General features: G+C 53.7%; 1 protein-coding gene across 1 annotated transcript in view; it reads left to right on the top strand.

Annotated features, from left to right (window-relative positions):
- The first annotated feature begins 466 nt into the window (after nt 1–466).
- The window catches only part of LOC139265243 (gamma-aminobutyric acid receptor subunit beta-4-like), a 778,436-nt gene continuing 753,631 nt past the window's right edge, over nt 467–25,271 (top strand). Inside the window, exons 1-3 of the mRNA XM_070882176.1 lie at nt 467–546; nt 5,200–5,291; nt 6,769–6,836. Of these exons, the coding sequence (XP_070738277.1) occupies nt 467–546; nt 5,200–5,291; nt 6,769–6,836 (240 nt within the window). The remainder of the gene's footprint in view (nt 547–5,199; nt 5,292–6,768; nt 6,837–25,271) is intronic.

Below are 25,271 nucleotides of genomic sequence, written 5' to 3'. Positions count from 1 at the left end.
TAATCCATCTCTCCTCTCATTCTGTCTAGATCACAGCCCTCAGGATCATGCATGGGATTTAAGGAAATATAGGGTTAAGAGGCAATTCTGACGTCAGGATCATCACTCGACAAATGTGAGGAGGAAAGAGGGATTTTCCCCCTCCCTCAGCGGGAGCTCCGGCTAGAAACCTTCCTGAGCACCAGCTTGCCCGAGAGCCCAGCGGGGAGAGGGCAGTGGGCTGTGCAGGGGAGTAAAGCAGGGGGGAGAAGGAAGCCCATACAGGAGGCACATCTGGGAGAATGCAGGAGCTTCACATCTCAGTCTGCAAAACACTGCGGCGGACACATTCCCCAGACAGCGGCTGCGGCTCTGAACCCGGCCACAGTCCGGCTCAGTCTGTGTACACAGTGTGCCCGGGGCCCCAGAGAGTGGCCTGAAGCCAGACTGGGGGCTGTGCGTGTGAATACAGCGAGCGGCGCTCACAATGTGGAGGTTTCCCGAGGAGCGAGGCTCCGCTGTCTGCTCCTTGCTCACCGCTCTGTCTGTCCTGTACTGGGCTCACAGGTAGGATTCTGCTCCTCTGTACCAAGGCTTGCTTCTCTGTCTGACCGTTTCTATGGCAATATATCTACTGTTTCTCTGCTGTGCGGTGTAGCAGTTTTAGCTTGTGACACGTCCCATTCTCTCTCAGATACAATCTTACATCCAGCCATCAATGCGCCTTTCCGCCAAACGCGTCTCCACTCGCTGTGCAACATCTCCTTTAGCCCCGTCAACTGGCCATTGTACATCTCGGAACCAGTCTGCCGCTTAAACATGCAGCCTTCAGCATTGAGTGCCGGTGCTACCTTTACCGAGCAGCTACCAGAGGCAGGCAGCGCGGATAGACGTGTCGCGGACTGGGTCTGACCCGGTTCACTGTTTACACTCGGGTCTGGCCCCGGTGCACAGTGTTTACACTCGGGTCTGGCCCGGTTCACTGTTTACACTCGGGTCTGGCCCGGTGCACACTGTCTACACTCGGGTCTGGCCCGGTTCACTGTTTACACTCGGGTCTTGCCCGGTGCACAGTGTTTACACTCGGGTCTTGCCCGGTACACACTGTTTACACTCGGGTCTGGCCCGGTTCACTGTTTACACTCGGGTCTGGCCCCGGTGCACAGTGTTTACACTCGGGTCTGGCCCGGTACACACTGTTTACACTCGGGTCTGGCCCGGTGCACAGTGTTTACACTCGGGTCTGGCCCGGTTCACTGTTTACACTCGGGTCTGGCCCGGTTCACTGTCTACACTCGGGTCTGGCCCGGTTCACTGTTTACACTCGGGTCTTGCCCGGTACACACTGTCTACACTCGGGTCTTGCCCGGTGCACAGTGTTTACACTCGGGTCTTGCCCGGTACACACTGTCTACACTCGGGTCTGGCCCGGTTCACTGTTTACACTCGGGTCTGGCCCGGTACACAGTGTTTACACTCGGGTCTGGCCCGGTGCACACTGTTTACACTCGGGTCTGGCCCGGTACACACTGTTTACACTCGGGTCTGGCCCGGTTCACTGTTTACACTCGGGTCTGGCCCCGGTGCACACTGTTTACACTCGGGTCTGGCCCGGTACACACTGTTTACACTCGGGTCTGGCCCGGTTCACTGTTTACACTCGGGTCTGGCCCCGGTGCACAGTGTTTAACTCGGGTCTGGCCCGGCACACACTGTCTACACTCGGGTCTGGCTCGGTTCACTGTTTACACGTGTCTGGCTCGGTGCACACTGTTTACACTCGGGTCTGGCCCGGTACACATTACACTCGGGTCTGGCCCGTACACACCGTTTACACTCGGGCCTGACCCGGTGCACTGTTTACACTCGGGCCTGACCCGGTGCACAGTGTTTACACTCGGGTCTGTCCCGTACACACTCTTTACACTCTGGTCTGGCCCGGTGCACAGTGTTTACACTCGGGTCTAACCCGGTGCACTGTTTACACTCGGGCCTGACCCGGTGCACAGTGTTTACACTCGGGTCTGGCCCGGTACCCACTGTTTACACTCGGGCCAGGCCCGGTACCCACTGTTTACACTCGGGCCTGACCCGGTGCACTGTTTATACTCAGGCCTAACCCGGTGCACAGTGTTTACACTCGGGTCTGGCCCGGTACCCACTGTTTACACTCGGGCCTGACCCGGTGCACAGTGTTTACACTCGGGTCTGGCCCGTACACACTCTTTACACTCTGGTCTGGCCCGGTGCACAGTGTTTACACTCGGGTCTAACCCGGTGCACTGTTTACACTCGGGCCTGACCCGGTGCACAGTGTTTACACTCGGGTCTGGCCCGGTACCCACTGTTTACACTCGGGCCAGGCCCGGTACCCACTGTTTACACTCGGGCCTAACCCGGTGCACAGTGTTTACACTCGGGCCAGGCCCGGTACCCACTGTTTACACTCGGGCCTAACCCGGTGCACAGTGTTTACACTCGGGTCTGGCCCGGTGCACAGTGTTTACACTCGGGTCTAACCCGGTGCACTGTTTACACTCGGGCCTGACCCGGTGCACTGTTTACACTCGGGCCTAACCCGGTGCACAGTGTTTACACTCGGGTCTGGCCCGGTACCCACTGTTTACACTCGGGCCTGACCCGGTGCACAGTGTTTACACTCGGGTCTGGCCCGGTACCCACTGTTTACACTCGGGCCTAACCCGGTGCACAGTGTTTACACTCGGGTCTGGCCCGGTACCCACTGTTTACACTCGGGCCAGGCCCGGTACCCACTGTTTACACTCGGGTCTAACCCGGTGCACAGTGTTTACACTCGGGCCTGACCCGGTGCACTGTTTACACTCGGGCCTGACCCGGTGCACTGTTTACACTCGGGCCTGACCCGGTGCACAGTGTTTACACTCGGGTCTGGCCCGGTACCCACTGTTTACACTCGGCCTGACCCGGTGCACAGTGTTTACACTCGGGCCTACCCGGTGCACAGTGTTTACACTCGGGTCTGGCCCGGTACCCACTGTTTACACTCGGGCCTGACCCGGTGCACAGTGTTTACACTCGGGTCTGGCCCGGTACCCACTGTTTACACTCGGGTCTGGCCCGGTACCCACTGTTTACACTCGGGCCTGACCCGGTGCACTGTTTACACTCAGGCCTAACCCGGTGCACTGTTTACACTCGGGCCTGACCCGGTGCACTGTTTACACTCAGGCCTGACCCGGTGCACAGTGTTTACACTCGGGTCTGGCCCGGTACCCACTGTTTACACTCGGCCTGACCCGGTGCACAGTGTTTACACTCGGGTCTGGCCCGGTACCCACTGTTTACACTCGGGCCTGACCCGGTGCACAGTGTTTACACTCGGGTCTGGCCCGTACACACTCTTTACACTCTGGTCTGGCCCGGTGCACAGTGTTTACACTCGGGTCTAACCCGGTGCACTGTTTACACTCGGGCCTGACCCGGTGCACTGTTTACACTCGGGCCTGACCCGGTGCACAGTGTTTACACTCGGGTCTGGCCCGGTACCCACTGTTTACACTCGGGCCTGACCCGGTGCACTGTTTACACTCGGGCCTGACCCGGTGCACAGTGTTTACACTCGGGTCTGGCCCGGTACCCACTGTTTACACTCGGCCTGACCCGGTGCACAGTGTTTACACTCGGGCCTGACCCGGTGCACTGTTTACACTCTGGTCTGGCCCGGTACCCACTGTTTACACTCGGGCCTGACCCGGTGCACAGTGTTTACACTCGGGTCTGGCCCGGTACCCACTGTTTACACTCGGGCCTGACCCGGTGCACAGTGTTTACACTCGGGCCTGACCCGGTGCACAGTGTTTACACTCGGGTCTGGCCCGGTACCCACTGTTTACACTCGGGCCTGACCCGGTGCACAGTGTTTACACTCGGGTCTGGCCCGGTACCCACTGTTTACACTCGGGCCTGACCCGGTGCACTGTTTACACTCGGGCCTGACCCGGTGCACTGTTTACACTCGGGCCTAACCCGGTGCACAGTGTTTACACTCGGGTCTGGCCCGGTACCCACTGTTTACACTCGGGCCTGACCCGGTGCACAGTGTTTACACTCGGGTCTGGCCCGGTACCCACTGTTTACACTCGGGCCTGACCCGGTGCACTGTTTACACTCAGGCCTGACCCGGTGCACAGTGTTTACACTCGGATCTGGCCCGGTACCCACTGTTTACACTCGGGCCTGACCCGGTGCACAGTGTTTACACTCGGGTCTGGCCCGGTACCCACTGTTTACACTCGGGCCTGACCCGGTGCACTGTTTACACTCGGGCCTGACCCGGTGCACTGTTTACACTCAGGCCTGACCCGGTGCACAGTGTTTACACTCGGATCTGGCCCGGTACCCACTGTTTACACTCGGGCCTGACCCGGTGCACAGTGTTTACACTCGGGTCTGGCCCGGTACCCACTGTTTACACTCGGGCCTGACCCGGTGCACTGTTTACACTCGGGCCTGACCCGGTGCACAGTGTTTACACTCGGGTCTGGCCCGATACCCACTGTTTACACTCGGGCCTGACCCGGTGCACTGTTTACACTCGGGCCTGACCCGGTGCACAGTGTTTACACTCGGGTCTGGCCCGGTACCCACTGTTTACACTCGGGCCTGACCCGGTGCACTGTTTACACTCGGGTCTTACCCGGTGCACTGTTTACACTCGGGTCTTACCCGGTGCACTGTTTACACTCGGGCCTGACCCGGTGCACAGTGTTTACACTCGGGCCTGACCCGGTGCACTGTTTACACTCGGGCCTGACCCGGTGCACTGTTTACACTCGGGCCTGACCCGGTGCACACTGTTTACACTCGGGCCTGACCCGGTGCACTGTTTACACTCGGGCCTGACCCGGTGCACTGTTTACAGTCGGGCCTGACCCGGTGCACTGTGTTTACACTCGGGCCTGACCCGGTGCACTGTTTACACTCGGGCCTGACCCGGTGCACTGTTTACACTCGGGTCTAACCCGGTGCACTGTTTACACTCGGGTCTGACCCGGTGCACACTGTCTGCACTGTGGATCCAGCACTGCACTGCCACCGGTCTCTGGGCATGGTCCAGCCTGGCTCAGTGCTTGTGATGCTGTGCTTATCCTCTCTATGTATCTGACTCTGAACCTTTAGATGTAGTTAGCTCTGGGAATGCCGGCTGTGTTGATGTCTGTGTCGCTCTCTTGTGTTCAGTGTCAATGGAATCGGGAACATTTCGCTGGTGAAGAGGACCGTGGACAAATTGCTCAGAGGATACGACATTCGCCTCAGGCCCGACTTTGGAGGTATTTCAAAGCATGATCCTCACTAACCGTTATCACCAGATATTGCAGTGATGGCTTATTTTGAGATAGCGAGGGCGGCGGTGCAATCGGGGCAGTATGGGATGGGCCGCCCTTTCTAGGCAGCACCTGACAGTCTGTTCCATGGACTGTGGTGTGACTGAATGACAAGCTTGCCTGGAACGGGCAGCCCAGCTCATACCGCCCGTGTCGCACCCCCGCCCTGGACCATTTGCTCGTCCCGAATACTCCGCTTGAACTTTATGAGAACAGACTGCACAGACTAGGCTGGTATTGCCGTGAATATAGAAGATTGAGGGGTGAGCTAATTGAGCTGTTTAAGATAAAGAAAGAAAGATTTGCATTTATATAAGTGCCTTTCATCACGACCACAGGATGTTCCAGCCAATGAAGTACTTGTGGAGTGTAGTCACTGTTGTAATGTGGGAAACGCGGCAGCCAACCTGCGCACAGCAAGCTCCCACACACAGCAATGTGAAAAATACCAGATAATCTCTTTCTGTTATGTTGATTGAGGGATAAATATTGTTGAGGACACCAGGGAGAATTCCCCTGCTCTTCTTCAAAATAGTGCAATGGGATCTTTTACGCCACCTGAGAGAGCAGACGTTGGTTTAATATCTTATCCGAAAGACATCCCCTCTGTCAGTGCAGCGCTCCTTCAGCACTGCACTGGAGTGTCAGCCTAGATATTCGTGCTCAAATCCCTGGAATGGGACTTGAACCCACAACCCTTCTGACTCAGAGGTGAGTGTGCTATCACGGCTGACACAGTGAGATGTCAAGATGATGATTAGAGGGGATTTGATCGGGTAGATGGAGAAAAATGATTTCCTCGGGTGGGGGAATCCAGACAAGGGGACATAACCTTACAGTTAGAGCCAGGCCGTTCAGGGATGATTCAGAAGCACTTCTTCACACAAAGGGCCGTGGGAATTTGGAACTCTCTCCACCCAAACACTGTTGAGTCTTTCAAAACTGAGATTGTTGCGGAACCAAGGAGGGTGAATGGATCCAGATCAGCCATGATCTAACTGAATGGCGGAACAGGCTCGAGGGGCTGAAAGACCTCCTCCTGTTCTCATGTTCTTAACTAGTATTGGTGTTAATATTACTGTTATGTCAATGTTACTAGAATATTGGTAAGGTTGTCCTTTGTCATGAAAATGTTCCTTTCCTTTATTGTGCTAATTTTATCCTTAATACTCCAAGTGTAATTTTGCATCTCTCGCTAATTTGATTTGTTTGATCTGGGTTTTTGCTCGTTTTATTTGATTGGAATTGTTCTGAATGCTGGGAGCTGGTCTGGGCACAGCCTCATCATTTGTACAGTTTAAAGTAGGTGGTCATCTTTAGAGAGCAAGTCATTTAAAGAGAGCATCTCTTCTGTAAATGTTTATGGAGGGGTTGCAGTGGGGAAAATGGAGTCTGATTAAAGACATTCCCTTTCTTCCAACAGGGTCTCCAGTTACTGTGGGGATGAGTATTCACATCGCCAGCATAGACATGATCTCTGAAGTTAACATGGTGAGTTCAAGCAAAGTCTTTTATTATATTATTGTGTACAAAATGGGATCCAGTGTGGACCAGATTATGATCATGAGGTGCATCGAGGTGGAATGGCATGATTGAACCTTGGTTGGTAGATGTTTGGGCATTCGAGACTGGAATATTGTGGTATGCCGTCTGCAAATGAAGATGGCAAACCTACTTCACTTAGTGTGATATTACTTATCTCTTCAATCGAAAACCTCCAGCACTAAATCCAGTGCAGTACTGAGGGAGTGCCGCACTGTCAGAGAGGCATTACTGAGGGAGGGCTGCACTGTCGGAGGGGCAGTACTGAGGGAGAGCCGCACTGTCGGTGGGGCAGTACTGAGGGAGTGCTGCACTGTCGGAGGGGCAGTACTGAGGGAGTGCTGCACTGTTGGAGGGACATTACTGAGGGAGTGCCGCACTGTCGGAGGGGCAGTACTGAGGGAGTGCTGCACTGTCGGAGGGGCAGTACTGAGGAAGAGCCGCACTGTCGGAGAGGCCGTACTGAGGGAGCGCCGCGCTGTCGGAGGTGCCGTCTTTCCTATGAGAAGTGAAACCGAGGCCCCGTCTGCTCTCTCAGGTGGATGTAAAAGATCCTACGGACACTATTGGAAGAAGAGCAGGAGGAATTATCCCCGGTGTCCTGGCCGATATTTATCCCTCAGCCAACATCACTAAAACAGATTATCTGGTCATTTATTTCATTGCTATTTGTGGGAGCTTGCTGTGTGCAAATTGGCTGCTGTGTTTCCTGCATTACAATAGTGACTACACTCCAAAAGTACTTCATTGGCTGTAAAGTGCTTTGGGGCATCCTGAGCTGGTGAAAGGTACTGTAGAAATGCAAGTCCTTTTGCTTTAATGAATTTGAGATTTATTTATCATGAATTTGCTGTGTTTTGCATCCAAACACTGATATTTTTTTTGTCAGACTGTATTTTAATTGTGGCTGTGATTCAGGGTTAGGTAGGATAAAATAATGGTGAGATTCAATCCCAAACCTGCTGTGCCATGAGTAGGACAGGATGTGAAGCAGGACTTGGTGCAATGTGAAGAATAATCAGATCACCATATGGGTCCAGAAAATGTACAGAGTGAGCTTTGAGCGAGATCAAACCAGGATTCATCATGGACTGGCCTTGAACCAATCTAACACAATACTTGCTTGTGTGAGTCCGACATCATCAGCAGAGCACCAAATATTCCCCCAGACCCACTGCCGGACGGGATATGGTAGGGTGACATTGAGAGTGCATCATTTGCAGGATTTATTGTAGAGGGAATGGTATCAGCTTTTATAGGAAGCACTAATGCATGACATTGAATGCAAGATTTGGGGAAGGATCCCTGGAGTCATTCCAATACAATTAGACATTGATTGGGACTTTGGTGGTCCAAAGACATTTCCCCTTTGCTGATTCTCCTCTGGCGTTTTGATCTACTGTTAGTGAGTGTTAGATCATATTCAATTCCCAATGTTCATCAGCAGATCTAATGCAGGATTTGGGAGAATAAGAAGCATATTGAAACTCAATGGTGTGTCAAAGAATTGCACTCAGGCTACATCCAGCTCAGAATCTGTAATTGGGAGTTCCCTCCCAGGCTCTGTGTTAATGAATATAATGCTCATATAACATGAGGCCAAACAAATTCTGGATTAGGTTGAATAGGAACCATCTGAGATCTACTTCAGGATCTGAGTTGAAGAAAAGTGTGGGAGCCGGTTGGGATTGGATGTACTCTGAAAGAACATGTGTAAGGGTTTCAGTGATAGTGGGGTTGAGGTACAGGAACAGAGGAAAGCAGTGTTTTAGAGGTGAAAGTAAGTAGTCTTGGTGATGAATAGGATGTGAGGTAAATAGACTGGGAATCAATCCCATTCCAGTTCCTTAGTAAGGATCAAATCCCAGATTTCATTTAATCGTTAATTTAAAAAAAAAATATTCTCGAGATGCGGGCATCACTGGATCCAATTTGCTAAAGTGAGATTAACTGAGGCAGTCAAGATTTTATGTTATGTGGCAAACCTAACAGGTTCCAGCTCTGATGCAATGCGCATCCAATCCAGGATTTGGTACGTGGCATTAATGGCACACAGAATTTACTCTTGTCTGCAGTAAGCGTTTGTAGATCCAGGACTATGCAACACAGGAATTTAAACCACTGAAAGATTTGATTGAAACAAGACTTCCAGATTAAAGACAGGATATAGTATCCTGCAAAAGAAGTACCAGCAGCTGTACTGATACCTGTATCAGCATCTATACCAATACCTGTACCAATACCTGTATCAGAATCTACACCAATATTTGTAGCAATAACTGTACCGATACCTGTACCAGCATCTGTACCGATACCTGTACTAGCACCTGTACCGATACCTGTATCAGCACCTGTACCGATACCTGTACCAGTATCTGTACCGATACCTGTACTAGCACCTGTACCGATACCTGTATCAGCACCTGTACCAATACCTGTACCAGCATCTGTACCACTACCTGTATCAGCATCTGTACCAGCATCTGTACCAATACCTGTACTAGCACCTGTACCGATATCTGTATCAGCACCTGTACCGATACCTGTAACAGCACATGTACCGATACCTGTACTAGCACCTGTACCGATACCTGTACCAGCATCTGTACCAATACCTGTATCAGCACCTGTACCAGCACATGTACCGATAACTGTACTAGCACCTGTACCGATACCTGTACTAGCACCTGTACCGATACCTGTATCAACACCTGTACCGATACCTGTATCAGCACCTGTACCGATACCTGTACCGATACCTGTACTAGCACCTGTACCAATACCTGTATCAGCACCTTTACCGATACCTGTATCAGCACCTGTACCGATACCTGTACCGATACCTGTACTAGCACCTGTACCAATACCTGTATCAGCACCTTTACCGATACCTGTATCAGCACCTGTACCGATACCTGTACTAGCATCTGTACCAATGCCTGTATCAGCACCTGTACTGATACCTGTATCAGCATCTGTACCTATACCCGTACTAGCACCTGTACCGATACCTGTACCAGCATCTGTACTGATACCTGTATCAGCACCTGTACTAGCATCTGTACCAATGCCTGTATTAGCACCTGTACTGATACCTGTACCAATACCTGTATCAGCACCTGTACCAATACCTGTACTAGCACCTGTACCGATACCTGTACTAGCACCTGTACCGATACCTGTACCAGCATCTGTTCCGATACCTGTACCAGCACCTGTATTGATACCTGTACTAGCATCTGTACTGATACCTGCATCAGTACCTGTACCAATACCTGTACTAGCATCGGTACCGATACCTGTGCCAGCATCTGTACCGATAACTGTATCAGCACCTGTACTGATACCTGTATCAGCATTTGTACCGATACCTGTACCAGCATCTGTACCAATACTTGTACTAGCATCTGTACCGATACCTGTATCAGCACCTGTACTGATACCTGTATCAGCATCTGTACCGATACCTGTACCAGCATCTGTACCGTTAACTGTATCAGCACCTGTACGATACCTGTATCAGCATCTGTACCGATACCTGTACCAGCATCTGTACCGATACCTGTATCAGCACCTGTACCGATACCTGTACTAGCACCTGTACCAATACCTGTATCAGCACCTGTACCAATACCTGTATCAGCACCTGTACTGATACCTGTACCGATACCTGTACCAATACCTGTATCAGAACCTGTACCAGCACATGTACCAATACTTGTACTAGCATCTGTACCGATACATGTATCAGCACCTGTACCGATACCTGTACTAGCACCTGTACCGATACCTGTATCAGCACCTGTACCGATACCTGTATCAGCACCTGTACCAATACCTGTACCAGCATCTGTACTGATACCTGTATCAGTACCTGTACCAATACCTGTACCAGCATCTGTACTGATACCTGTACCAGCACCCGCACTTATAGCTGTAACACAATCTGTACCAATCTGTACTCATCTCGGTCCTAAATGGCTTACCCCTTATCCTTAGACTGTGACCCCTGGTTCTGGACTTCCCCAACATTGGGTACATTCTTCCTGCATCTAACCTGTCTAAACACGTCAGAATTTGAAACGTTTCCATAGGATCCCCTTTCATTCTTCTGAACTCCAGTGAATACAAGCCCAGTTGATCCAGTCTTTCTTGATATGTCAGTCCCGCTATCCCGGGAATCAGTCTGGTGAACCTTCGCTGCACTCCCTCAATAGCAAGAATGTCCTTCCTCAAGTTAGGAGACCAAACCTGTACACAATACTCCAGGTGTGGCCTCACCAAGGCCCTGTACAACTGTAGTAACAGCTCCCTGCCCCTGTACTCAAATCCCCTCGCTATGAAGGCCAACATGTCATTTGCTTTCTTAAGCGCCTGCTGTACCTGCATGCCAACCTTCAGTGACTGATGTACCATGACACCCAGGTCTCGTTGCACCTCCTCTTTTCCTAATCTGTCACCATTCAGATAATAGTCTGTCTCTCTGTTTTTACCACCAAAGTGGATAACCTCACATTTATCCACATTATACTTCATCTGCCATGCATTTGCCCACTCACCCAACCTATCCAAGTCACTCTGCAGCCTCATAGCATCCTCCTCGCAGCTCACACTGCCACCCAACATAGTGTCATCCGCAAATTTGGAGGTACTACATTTAATCCCCTCGTCTAAATCATTAATGTACAATTTAAACAGCTGGGGCCCCAGCACAGAACCTTGCGGTACCCCACTAGTCACTGCCTGCCATTCTGAAAAGTCCCCATTTACTCCTACTCTTTGCTTCCTGTCTGCCAACCAGTTCTCAATCCACGTCAGCACACTACCCCCAATCCCACGTGCTTTAACTTCGCACATTAATCTCTTGTGTGGGACCTTGTCGAAAGCCTTCTGAAAGTCCAAATACACCACATCAACTGGTTCTCCCTTGTCCACTCTACTGGAAACATCCTCAAAAAATTCCAGAAGATTTGTCAAGCATGATTTCTCTTTCACAAATCCATGCTAACTTGGACCTATCATGTCACCTCTTTCCAAATGCGCTGCTATGACATCCTTAATAATTGATTCCATCATTTTACCCACTACCGATGTCAGGCTGACCGGTCTATAATTCCCTGTTTTCTCTCTCCCTCCTTTTTTAAAAAGTGGGGTTACATTGGCTACCCTGCACTCTATAAGAACTGATCCAGAGTCAATGGAATGTTGGAAAATGCGCAGCTCCAGTGCCGCAATGCGGTCTGTCAGGAGCTGCTGCTGGACACACTTCCTGCACATGTAGTTGTCAGAGACACTGATTTCTCACATAGCATAGGAGGAGCATGGCATAGTGCTGTGTTCAACTGGCATGACTTAACCCTTAAATTGCTTAATTTACTTAATTTGCAACAATGACAAAGGTTTCCTACTGATGAGAAAAAGGCTGACCGGTCTATAATTCCCTGTTTTCTCTCTCCCTCCTTTTTTAAAAAGTGGGGTTACATTGCCTACCCTCCACTCCATAGGAACTGATCCAGAGTCGATGGAATGTTGGAAAATGACTGCCAATGCATCCGCTATTTCCAAGGCCACCTCCTTAAATACTCTGGGATGCAGACCATCAGGCATTGGGGATTTATCGGCCTTCAATCCCATCAATTTCCCCAACACAATTTCCCGACTAATAAGGATTTCCCTCAGTTCCCCCTTCCTACTAGACCCTCTGACCCCTTTTATATCTGGAAAGTTGTTTGTATCCTCCTATCCTCCTTAGTGAATACCGAACCAAAGTACTTGTTCAATTGGTCTGCCATTTCATTGTTCCCCGTTATGACTTCCCCTGATTCTGACCGCAGGGGACCTACGTTTGTCTTTACTAACCTTTTTCTCTTTACATATCTATAGAAGCATCTATAGATGTGGGGGGTGTGTGTGGGGATTGGGGGGGCGGCGGGGAGGGCGGTCTTCCAGTGATACTACTCCTAGAGCTGATCAATAAGTTGATCCGGTGCCAATTGTATTGGATCCAGTCCATGTTCTACTAGATTGGTATTGTATGGTTTGCAGAGTATTTATGGTCGGGGAGCCCAGGGTTTATGGTCGGAGGGGCAGGGTTTATGGTCGGAGGGGCAGGGTTGATGGTAGAGGGCCAGGGTTTATGGTCGGTGGGCCCAGGGTTTATGGTCGGAGGGCCAGGATTTATGGTTAAATGCCCAGGGTTTATGGTTAGAGGGCCAGGGTTTATGGTAGAGGGCCAGGGTTTATGGTCGGAGAGCCAGGGTTTATGGTCGGTGCGCCCAGGGTTTCTGGTCAAAGGCCCAGGGTTTATGGTCAAAGGCCCAGGGTTTCTGGTCAAAGGCCCAGGGTTTATGGTCAAAGGCCCAGGGTTTATGGTCGGAGGGCCAGGGTTTATGGTCGGTGCGCCCAGGGTTTATGGTCAAAGGCCCAGGGTTTCTGGTCAAAGGCCCAGGGTTTATGGTCAAAGGCCCAGGGTTTATGGTCAAAGGCCCAGGGTTTATGGTCGTAGGGCCAGGGTTTCTGGTAGAGGGCCAAGGTTTATGCTCGGGGGGGCCAGGGTTTATGGTCGGAGGTCCCAGGATTTATGGTTGGAGGGCCAGGGTTTATGGTTGGAGGGCCAGGGTTTATGGTCGGAGGGCCCAGTGTTTATGTTAGGGGCTCAGGATTTATGCTCGGAGGGCCCAGGGTTTATGCTCGGAGGGCCCAGGGTTTATGGTCGGAGGGCCAGGGTTTTTGGTCGGTGGGCCAGGGTTTATGGTAGATGGCCAATGTTTATGGTTGGAGGGCCAGGGTTTATGGTAGAGGGCCAGGGTTTATGGTAGAGAGCCTGGGTTTATGGTAGAGGGCCAGGGTTTTGGTCGGAGGCCCAGGGTTTATGGTAGAGGGCCAAGGTTTATGCTCGGGGGGCCAGGGTTTATGGTCGGAGGGCCCAGGATTTATGGTCAGAGGGCCAGGGATTTTTGGTCGGTGGGCCAGGGTTTATGGTAGAGGGTCAGGGTTTATGGTAGGGGGCCAGGGTTTATAGTAGACGGCCCAGGGTTTCTGATCGGTGGGCCCAGGGTTTATGGTATAGGGCCAGGGTTTATGGTAGAGGGCCAGGGTATATGGTGGAAGGCCAGGGTTTATGGTAGAGGGACAGGGTTTATGTTAGTGGGCCAGGGTTTATGGTAGGGGGCCATGGTTTATGGTAGAGGGCCAGGGTTTATGGTAGAGGGCCAGGGTTTATTGTAGATGGGCAGGGTTTATGGTAGGGGGCCATGGTTTATGGTAGAGGGCCAGGGTTTATGGTAGCGGGCCAGGGTTTATTGTAGAGAGTCATGGTTTATGGTCGGAGGGCCCAGGGTTTACGGTAGAGGGCCAGGGTTTATGGCCGGAGGGCCAGGGTTTATGGTTGGAGGGCCCAGGGTTTATGATCGGAGGGCCAGGGTTTATTGTAGATGGGCAGGGTTTATGGTAGGGGGCCATGGTTTATGGTAGAGGGCCAGGGTTTATGGTAGCGGGCCAGGGTTTATTGTAGAGGGTCATGGTTTATGGTCGGTGGGCCAGGGCTAATGGTCGGAGGGCCCAGGATTTATGGTCGGAGAGCCCAGGGTTTATGGTAGGTGGGCCCAGGGTTTATGGTCGAGGTCCAGGGTTTATGGTAGGGGACCAGGGTTTATCGTCGGAGGGCCCAGGGTTTACGGTAGAGGGCCAGGGTTTATGGTCGGAGGGCCAGGGTTTATGGTTGGAGGGCCCAGGGTTTATGGTCGGAAAGCCAGGGTTCATGGTCGGAGGGCCAGGGTTTATCGTAGGGGCCAGGGTTTATGGTAGGGGGCCAGGGTTTATGGTCGAGGTCCAGGGTTTATGGTAGGGGACCAGGGTTTATGGTAGAGGGCCAGGGTTTATGGTAGAGGGCCAGGGTTTATGTTAGAGGGCCAGGGTTTATGGTAGGGAGCCAGCGTTTATGGTAGATTGCCAGGGTTTATGGTAGGGGGCCAGGAATTATGGTAGAGGGCCAGGGTTTATGGTAGAGAGCCAGGGTTTATGGTAGAGGGCCAGGGTTTATGGTAGAGGGCCAGAGTTTATGGTAGAGGGTCAGGGTTTATGGTAGATTGCCAGGGTTTATGGTAGGGGGGCAGGGTTTATGGATGGAGGGCCAGGGTTTATAGTCAGAGGGCCAGTGTTTATGGTAGGGGGCCAGGGTTTATGGTGGAGGGCCAGGGTTTATGGTCGGAGGGCCCAGTGTTTATGTTAGGGGCTCAGGATTTATGCTCGGAGGGCCAGGGTTTATGGTCGGAGGGCCAGGGTTTTTGGTCGTGGGCCAGGGTTTATGGTAGAGGGTCAGGGTTTATGGTAGAGGGCCAGGCTTTATAGTCGACGGCCCAGGGTTTCTGATCGGTGGGCCCAGGGTTTATGGTCGAGGGCCAGGCTTTATAGTAGACGGCCCACGGTTTCTGATCGGTGGGCCAAGGGTTTATGGTAGTGGGCCAGGGTTTATAGTAGAGGGCAGGGTTTATGGTCGGAGCGCCAGGGTTTATGGAAGAGGGCCAGGGTTTATTGTAGAGGGCCAGGGTTTATGGAAGAGGGCCAGGGTTTATTGTAGAGGGTCATGGTTTATGGTCGGTGGGCCAGGGCTAATGGTCGGAGGGCCCAGGGTTTATGGTCGGTGGGCCAGGATTTATGCTCGGAGGGCCCAGGGTTTATGGTCGGAGAGCCCAGGGTTTATGGTAGGGGACCAGTGTTTATGTTCGGAGGGCCCAGGGTTTACGGTAGAGGGCCAGGGTTTATGGTAGAGGGCCAGAGTTTATGGTAGAGGGCCAGGGTTTATGGTAGATTGCCAGGGTTTATGGTAGGGGGGCAGGGTTTATGGATGGAGGGCCAGGTTTTATAGTCGGAGGGCCAGTGTTTATGGTAGGGGGCCAGGGTTTATGGTGGAGGGCCATGGTTTATAGTCGGAGGGCCAGTGTTTATGGTAGGGGGCCAGGGTTTATGGTGGAGGGCCAGGGTTCATGGTCGGAGGGCCAGAGTTTATGGTAGGGGCCAGGGTTTACGGTAGAGGGCCAGGGTATATGGTCGGAGGGCCCAGGGTTTATGGTTGGAGGGCCCAGTGTTTATGGTCGGAGGGCCAGGGTTCATGGTCGGAGGGCCAGGGTTTATGATGGGGCCAGGGTTTATGGTAGGGGGCCAGGGTTTATGGTCGAGGTCCAGGGTTTATGGTAGGGGACCAGGGTTTATGGTAGAGGGCCAAGGTTTATGGTCGGAGGGCCAGTGTTTATGGTAGGGGGCCAGGGTATATGGTGGAGGGCCAGGGTTTATGGTCGGAGGGCCCAGTGTTTATGTTAGGGGCTCAGGATTTATGCTCGGAGGGCCAGGGTTTATGGTCGGAGGGCCCAGGGTTTATGGTCGGAGGGCCAGGGTTTTTGGTCGGTGGGCCCAGGGTTTATGGTAGAGGGTCAGGGTTTATGGTAGAGGGCCAGGCTTTATAGTAGACGGCCCAGGGTTTCTGATCGGTGGGCCCAGGGTTTATGGTATAGGGTCAGGGTTTATGGTAGAGGGCCAGGGTATATGGTGAAGGGCCAGGGTTTATGGTAGAGGGACCGGGTTTATGTTAGTGGGCCAGGGTTTATGGTAGGGGGCCATGGTTTATGGTAGAGGGCCAGGGTTTATAGTAGAGGGCCAGGGTTTATAGTAGAGGGCAGGGTTTATGGTCGGAGGGCCAGGTTTTATGATCGGAGGGCCAGGTTTTATGATCGGAGGGCCAGGGTTTATGGAAGAGGGCCAGGGTTTATGGTCGGAGGGCCAGGTTTTATGATCGGAGGGCCAGGGTTTATTGTAGATGGGCAGGGTTTATGGTAGGGGGCCATGGTTTATGGTAGAGGGCCAGGGTTTATGGTAGCGGGCCAGGGTTTATTGTAGAGGGTCATGGTTTATGGTCGGTGGGCCAGGGCTAATGGTCGGGGGGCCCAGGGTTTATGGTAGGGTACCAGGGTTTATGGTCGGAGGGCCCAGGGTTTACGGTAGAGGACCAGGGTTTATGGTCGGAAGGCCCAGGATTTATGGTCGGAGGGCCAGGGTTTATGGTCGGTGGGCCCAGGGTTTATGGTCGAGGTCCAGGGTTTATGGTAGGGGACCAGGGTTTATGGTCGGAGGGCCCATGGTTTACGGGAGGGGGCCAGGGTTTATGGTCGGAGGGCCAGGGTTTATGGTTGGAGGACCCAAGGTTTATGGTCGGAGGGCCAGGGTTCATGGTCGGAGGGCTCGGGTTTATTGTAGATGGGCAGGGTTTATGGGAGGGGCCATGGTGTATGGTAGAGTGCCAGGGTGTATGCTCGGAGGGCCCAGGGTTTATGGTCGGAGAGCCAGGGTTTATGGTCGGAGGGCCCAGTGTTTATGTTAGGGGCCCAGGGTTTATGGTCGGAGGTCCAGTGTTTATGGTCGGAGGGCCCAGTGTTTATGTTAGGGGCCCAGGGTTTATGATCGGAGGTCCAGTGTTTATGGTCGAAGGTCCAGTGTTTATGGTCGGAGGGCACAGGGTTTATGGTCGGAGGGCCCAGGGTTTATGGTCAGTGGGCCAGGGTTTATGGACGGTGGGCCCAGGGTTCATGGTCGAGGTCCAGGGTTTATGGTAGGGGACCAGGGTTTATGGTCGGAGGGCCCAGGGTTTACGGCAGAGGGCCAGGGTTTATGGTCGGAGGGCCAGGGTTCATGGTTGGAGGGCCCAGGGTTTATGGTAGTGGGCCAGGGTTTATGGTAGAGGGCCAGGTTTTATGGTAGAGGGCCAGGGTTTATGGTAGAGGGCCAGGGTTTATGGTAGGGGGCCAGGGTTTATGGTAGGGGGGCAGGATTTATGGATGGAGGGCCAGGGTTTATGGTCGGAGTGCCAGTGTTTATGGTATGGGGCCAGGGTTTATGTTGGAGTGCCAGGCTTTATGGGCGGAGGGCCAGGGTTTATGGTCGGAGGGCCAGGGTTTATGGTAGAGGTGGGCAGGGTTTATTGTAGAGAGCCAGGGTTTATGGTAGAGGGCCTGGGTTTATGGTAGGGGGCCAGGGTTTATGGTAGAGGGCCAGGGTTTATGGTCGGAGGGCCAGGGTTTATGGTAGAGGGCCAGGGTTTATGGTAGTGGGCCAGGGTTTATAGTAGAGGGCAGGGTTTATGGTCGGAGAACCAGGGTTTATGGAAGAGGGCCAGGGTTTATGGTAGGGGGCCATGGTTTATGGTCGGAGGGCCCAGGGTTTACGGTAGAGGGCCAGGGTTTATGGTCGGTGGGCCCAGGGTTTATGGTCGAGGTCCAGGGTTTATGGTAGGGGACCAGGGTTTATGGTCGGAGGGCCCAGGGTTTACGGTAGGGGGCCAGGGTTTATGGTCGGAGGGCCAGGGTTTATGGTTGGAGGGCCCAAGGTTTATGGTCGGAGGGCCAGGGTTCATGGTCGGAGGGCCAGGGTTTATGGTAGGGGGCCAGGGTTTATTGTAGGGGGCCAGGGTTTATGGTCGAGGTCCAGGGCTTATGGTAGGGGACCAGGGTTTATGGTCGGAGGGCACAGTGTTTATGGTCGGAGGGCCCAGGGTTTATGGCCGGAAGGCCAGGATTCATGGTCGGAGGGCCAGGGTTTATGGTAGGGGGCCAGGGTTTTTGGTAGGGGGCCAGGGTTTATGGTAGAGGGCCAGGGTTTAGGGTAGAGGGCCAGGGTTTAGGGTAGAGGGCCAGGGTTTATGGTAGAGGGCCAGGGTTTATGGTAGAGGGCCAGGGTTTATGGTAGAGGGCCAGGGTTTATGGTAGAGGGCCAGGATTTATGGTAGATTGCCAGGGTTTATGGTAGGGGGGCAGGGTTTATGGATGGAGGGCCAGGGTTTATGGTCGTAGGGCCCAGGGTTTATGGTCAGAGGCCCAGGGTTTATGGTAGAGGGTCAGGGTTTATGGTAGAGGGCCAGGGTTTATGGTAGACGGCCCAGGGTTTATGGTCGGTGGGCCCAGGGTTTATGGTATAGGGCCAGGGTTTATGGTAGAGGGCCAGGGTTTATGGTAGAGGGCCAGGGTTTATAGTAGACGGCCCAGGGTTTCTGATCGGTGGGCCCAGGGTTTATGGTATAGGGCCAGGGTTTATGGTGGAGGGCCAGGGTATATGGTGGAGGGCCAGAGTTTATGGTAGAGGGACAGGGTTTATGTTAGTGGGCCAGGGTTTATGGTAGGGGGCCATGGTTTATGGTAGAGGGCCAGGGTTTATGGTAGTGGGCCAGGGTTTATAGTAGAGGGCAGTGTTTATGGTAGAGGGCCAAGGTTTATGGTCGGAGGGCTAGGGTTTATGGTCGGAGAGCCAGGGTTTATGGAAGAGGGCCAGGGTTTATGGTCGGAGGGCTCGGGTTTATTGTAGAAGGGCAGGGTTTATGGGAGGGGGCCATGGTGTATGGTAGAGTGCCAGGGTTTCTGCTCGGAGGGCCCAGGGTTTATGGTCGGAGAGCCAGGGTTTATGGTCGGAGGGCCCAGTGTTTATGTTAGGGGCCCAGGGTTTATGGTCGGAGGTCCAGTGTTTATGGTCGGAGGGCCCAGTGTTTATGTTAGGGGCCCAGGGTTTATGATCGGAGGTCCAGTGTTTGTGGTCGGAGGTCCAGTGTTTATGGTCGGAGGGCCCAGGGTTTATGCTCGGAGGGCCCAGGTTTTATGGTTGGAGGGCCAGGGTTTACGGTCGGAAGGCCCAGTGTTAATGTTAGGGGCCCAGGGTTTATGGTCGGAGGTCCAGTGTTTATGGTCGGAGGGCCCAGGGTTTATGGTCGGAGGGCCCAGGGTTTATGGTCAGTGGGCTAGGGTTTATGGTCGGTGGGCCCAGGGTTCATGGTCGAGGTCCAGGGTTTATGGTAGGGGACCAGGGTTTATGGTCGGAGGGCCCAGGGTTTATGGTAGAGGGCCAGGGTTTATGGTCGGAGGGCCAGGGTTTATGGTTGGAGGGCCCAGGGTTTATGGTAGTGGGCCAGGGTTTATGGTAGAGGGCCAGGTTTTATGGTAGAGGGCCAGGGTTTATGGTACAGGGCCAGGGTTTATGGTAGAGGGCCAGGGTTTATGGTAGAGGGCCAGGGTTTATGGTAGAGGGCCAGGGTTTATGGTAGGGGGGCAGGGTTTATGGATGGAGGGCCAGGGTTTATGGTCGGAGTGCCAGTGTTTATGGTGTGGGGCCAGGGTTTATGTTGGAGGGCCAGGCTTTATGGGCGGAAGGCCATGGTTTATGGTCGGAGGGCCAGGGTTTATGGTAGAGGTGGGCAGGGTTTATTGTAGAGGGCCAGGGTTTATGGTAGAGGGCCTGGGTTTATGGTAGGGGGCCAGGGTTTATGGTAGCGGGGCAGGGTTTATGGATGGAGGGCCAGGGTTTATGGTCGGAGGGCCAGTGTTTATGGTTTGGGGCCAGGGTTTATGTTGGAGGGCCAGGCTTTATGGGCGGAGGGTCAGGGTTTATGGTCGGAGGGCCAGGGTTTATGGTAGAGGTGGGCAGGGTTTATTGTAGAGGGCCAGGGTTTATGGTCGGAGAGCCAGGGGTTATGGTCGGAGGGCCCAGTGTTTATGTTAGGAGCCCAGGGTTTATGGTCGGAGGTCCAGTGTTTATGGTCGGAGGGCCCAGTGTTTATGTTAGGGGCCCAGGGTTTATGGTCGGAGGTCCAGTGTTTATGGTCGGAAGGCCCAGTGTTTATGTTAGGGGCCCAGGGTTTATGATCGGAGGTCCAGTGTTTATGGTCGGAGGTCCAGTGTTTATGGTCGGAGGTCCAGTGTTTATGGTCGGAGGGCCCAGGGTTTATGGTCGGAGGGCCAGGGTTAATGTCGGAGGGCCCAGGGTTTATGGTCGAGGTCCAGGGCTTATGGTAGGGGACCAGGGTTTATGGTCGGAAGGCCCAGGGTTTACGGTAGAGGGCCAGGGTTTATGGACGGAGGGCCAGGGTTTATGGTTGGAGGGCCCAGGGTTTATGGTCGGAGGGCCAGGGTTCATGGTCGGAGTGCCAGTGTTTATGGTAGGGGGCCAGGGTTTATGGTAGGGGGCCAGGGTTTATGGTCGAGCTCCAGGGTTTATGGTCGGAGGGCCAGGATTCATGATCGGACGGCCAGGGTTTATGGTAGGGGGCCAGGGTTTATGGTTGAGGGCCAGGGTTTATGGTAGAGGGCCAGGGTTTATGGTAGAGGGCCAGGGTTTATGGTAGGGGGCCAGGGTTTATGGTAGGGGGGCAGGATTTATGGATGGAGGGCCAGGGTTTATGGTCGGAGGGCCCAGTGTTTATGTTAGGGGCTCAGGATTTATGCTCGGAGGGCCAGTGTTTATGGTCGGAGGGCCCAGGGTTTACGGTAGAGGGCCAGGGTTTATGGTAGAGGGCCAGGGTTTTTGGTAGGGGGCCACGGTTTATGTTAGAGGGCCATGGGTTTATGTTAGAGGGCCAGGGTTTATGGTAGAGGGCCAGGGTTTATGGTAGGGGGCCAGGGTTTATGGTCGGTGGGCCCAGGGTTTATGGTCGGACGGCCAGTGTTTATGGTAGAGGGCCAGGGTTTATGGTGGAGGGCCAGGGTTTATGGTCGGACGGCCCAGTGTTTATGTTAGCGGCTCAGGATTTATGCTCGGAGGGCCAGGGTTTATGGTCGGAGGGCCAGGGTTTATGGTCGGAGGGCCAGGGTTTTTGGTCGGTGGGCCAGGGTTTATGGTAGAGGGCCAGGTTTTATGGTAGAGGGCCAGGGTTTATGGTACAGGGCCAGGGTTTATGGTAGGGGGGCAGGGTTTATGGATGGAGGGCCAGGGTTTATGGTCGGAGTGCCAGTGTTTATGGTGTGGGGCCAGGGTTTATGGTTGGAGGGCCCAGGGTTTATGGTAGTGGGCCAGGGTTTATGGTAGAGGGCCAGGTTTTATGGTAGAGGGCCAGGGTTTATGGTAGAGGGCCAGGGTTTATGGTAGAGGGCCAGGGTTTATGGTAGAGGGCCAGGGTTTATGGTAGAGGGCCAGGGTTTATGGTAGGGGGGCAGGGTTTATGGATGGAGGGCCAGGGTTTATGGTCGGAGTGCCAGTGTTTATGGTGTGGGGCCAGGGTTTATGTTGGAGGGCCAGGCTTTATGGGCGGAAGGCCAGGGTTTATGGTCGGAGGGCCAGGGTTTATGGTAGAGGTGGGCAGGGTTTATTGTAGAGGGCCAGGGTTTATGGTAGAGGGCCTGGGTTTATGGTAGGGGGCCAGGGTTTATGGTAGCGGGACAGGGTTTATGGATGGAGGGCCAGGGTTTATGGTCGGAGGGCCAGTGTTTATGGTTTGGGGCCAGGGTTTATGTTGGAGGGCCAGGCTTTATGGGCGGAGGGTCAGGGTTTATGGTCGGAGGGCCAGGGTTTATGGTAGAGGTGGGCAGGGTTTATTGTAGAGGGCCAGGGTTTATGGTCGGAGAGCCAGGGGTTATGGTCGGAGGGCCCAGTGTTTATGTTAGGAGCCCAGGGTTTATGGTCGGAGGTCCAGTGTTTATGGTCGGAGGGCCCAGTGTTTATGTTAGGGGCCCAGGGTTTATGGTCGGAGGTCCAGTGTTTATGGTCGGAAGGCCCAGTGTTTATGTTAGGGGCCCAGGGTTTATGATCGGAGGTCCAGTGTTTATGGTCGGAGGTCCAGTGTTTATGGTCGGAGGTCCAGTGTTTATGGTCGGAGGGCCCAGGGTTTATGGTCGGAGGGCCAGGGTTAATGTCGGAGGGCCCAGGGTTTATGGTCGAGGTCCAGGGCTTATGGTAGGGGACCAGGGTTTATGGTCGGAAGGCCCAGTGTTTATGTTAGGGGCCCAGGGTTTATGATCGGAGGTCCAGTGTTTATGGTCGGAGGTCCAGTGTTTATGGTCGGAGGTCCAGTGTTTATGGTCGGAGGGCCCAGGGTTTATGGTCGGAGGGCCAGGGTTAATGTCGGAGGGCCCAGGGTTTATGGTCGAGGTCCAGGGCTTATGGTAGGGGACCAGGGTTTATGGTCGGAAGGCCCAGGGTTTACGGTAGAGGGCCAGGGTTTATGGTCGGAGGGCCAGGGTTTATGGTTGGAGGGCCCAGGGTTTATGGTATGGGGCCAGGGTTCATGGTTTGAGTGCCAGGGTTTATGGTAGGGGGCCAGGGTTTATGGTAGGGGGCCACGGTTTATGGTCGAGCTCCAGGGTTTATGGTCGGAGGGCCAGGATTCATGGTAGGAGGCCAGGGTTTATGGTTGGGGGCCAGGGTTTATGGTAGAGGGCCAGGGTTTATGGTAGGGGGCCAGGGTTTATGGTAGGGGGCCAGGGTTTATGGTAGAGGGCCAGGGTTTATGGTAGAGGTCCAGGGTTTATGGTAGAGGGCCAGGGTTTATGGTAGAGGGCCAGGGTTTATGGTAGAGGGCCAGGGTTTATGGTAGGGGGCCATGGTTTATGGTAGAGGGCCAGGGTTTATGGTAGCAGGCCAGGGTTTATTGTAGAGGGTCATGGTTTATGGTCGAGAGCCAGGGCTAATGGTCGGTGGGCCCAGGGTTTATGGTCGGTGGGCCAGGATTTATGCTCGGAGGGCCCAGGGTTTATGGTCGGAAAGCCAGGGTTTATGGTCGGTGGGCCCAGGGTTTATGGTCGGAGGTCCAGTGTTTATGGTCGGAGGGCCCAGGGTTTATGGTCGGAGGGCCAGGGTTAATGGTCGGTGGGCCCAGGGTTTATGGTCGAGGTCCAGGGTTTATGGTAGGGGACCAGGGTTTATGGTCGGAGGGCCCAGGGTTTACGGTAGAGGGCCAGGGTTTATGGTCGGAGGGCCAGGGTTTATGGTTGGAGGGCCCAGGGTTTATGGTCGGAGGGCCCAGTGTTTATGTTAGGGGCTCAGGATTTATGCTCGGAGGGCCAGTGTTTATGGTCGGAGGGCCCAGGGTTTAAGGTAGAGGGCCAGGGTTTATGGCAGAGGGCCAGGGTTTATGGTAGGGGGCCAGGGTTTATGTTAGAGGGCCAGGATTTATGGTAGAGGGCCAGGGTTTATGGTAGCGGGCCAGGGTTTATGGTCGGTGGGCCCAGGGTTTATGGTCGGAGGGCCAGTGTTTATGGTAGAGGGCCAGGGTTTATGGTGGAGGGCCAGGGTTTATGGTCGGACGGCCCAGTGTTTATGTTAGGGGCTTAGGATTAATGCTCGGAGGGCCAGTGTTTATGGTCGGAGGGCCCAGGGTTTATGGTCCGAGGGCCAGGGTTTATGGTAAAGTGCCAGGGTTTATAGGAGAGGGCCAGGGTATATGGTGGAGTGCCAGGGTTTATGGTAGAGGGACAGAGTTTATGGTAGTGGGCCAGGGTTTATAGTAGAGGGCGGGGTTTATGGTCGGAGCGCCAGAGTTTATGGAAGAGGGCCAGGGTTTATGGTCGGATGGCCAGGGTTTATGGTTGGAGGGCCAGGGTTTATGGTAGAGTGCCAAGGTTTATTGTAGATGGGCAGGGTTTATGGTAGAGGGCCAGGGTTTATGGTAGAGTGCCTAGGGTTTATTGTAGATGCGCAGAGTTTATGGTCAAAGGCCCAGGGCTTATTGACGGAGGGCCCAGGGTCTATGGTAGAGGGCCAGGGTTAATGGTTGAGGGCCAGGGTTTATGGTCGGAGGGCCAGTATTTATGGTAGGGGGCCAGGGTTTATGGTAGAGGGCCAGGGTTTATCGTAGAGGTCCAGGGTTTATGGTAGAGTGCCAAGGTTTATTGTAGATGGGCAGGGTTTATGGTAGAGGGCCAGGGTTTATGGTAGAGTGCCTAGGGTTTATTGTAGATGCGCAGAGTTTATGGTCAAAGGCCCAGGGCTTATTGACGGAGGGCCCAGGGTTTATGGTAGAGGGCCAGGGTTAATGGTGGAGGGCCAGGGTTTATGGTCGGAGGGCCCAGGATTTATGGTAGAGGGCCAAGGTTTATGCTCGGGGGGCCAGGGTTTATGTTAGGGGCTCAGGATTTATGCTCGGAGGGCCAGGGTTTATGTTAGGGGCTCAGGATTTATGCTCGGGGGCCAGGGTTTATGGTCGAAGGGACAGGATTTTTGGTCGGTGCGCCAGGGTTTATGGTCGAGGGCCAGGGTTTATGGTAGAGGGCCAGGGTTTATGGTAGAGGGCCAGGATTTATGGTAGTGGGCCAGGGTTTATAGTAGGGGGCCAGGGTTTATGGTCGGAGAGCCAGGTTTTATGGTCGGTGGGCCCAGGGTTTATAGTCGGAGGTCCAGTGTTTATGGTCGGAGGGCCCAGGGTTTATGGTCGGAGGGCCCAGGATTTATGGTCGGAGGGCCCAGGGTTTATGGTTGAGGGCCGAGGTTTCTGGTCGGAGGGCCAGGGTTTATGGTAGGGGGCCAGGGTTTATGGTAGGGGGTCAGGGTTTATGGTCGAGCTCCAGGGTTTATGGTCGGAGGGCCAGGATTCATGGTCGGATGGCCAGGGTTTATGGTTGGGGGCCAGGGTTTATGGTAGAGGGC

This window comes from Pristiophorus japonicus, chromosome 6 (genome assembly GCF_044704955.1).
Source record: "Pristiophorus japonicus isolate sPriJap1 chromosome 6, sPriJap1.hap1, whole genome shotgun sequence".
Lineage (NCBI taxonomy): Eukaryota > Metazoa > Chordata > Chondrichthyes > Pristiophoridae > Pristiophorus > Pristiophorus japonicus.
This window is presented reverse-complemented; position numbering and strand designations above follow the sequence as displayed.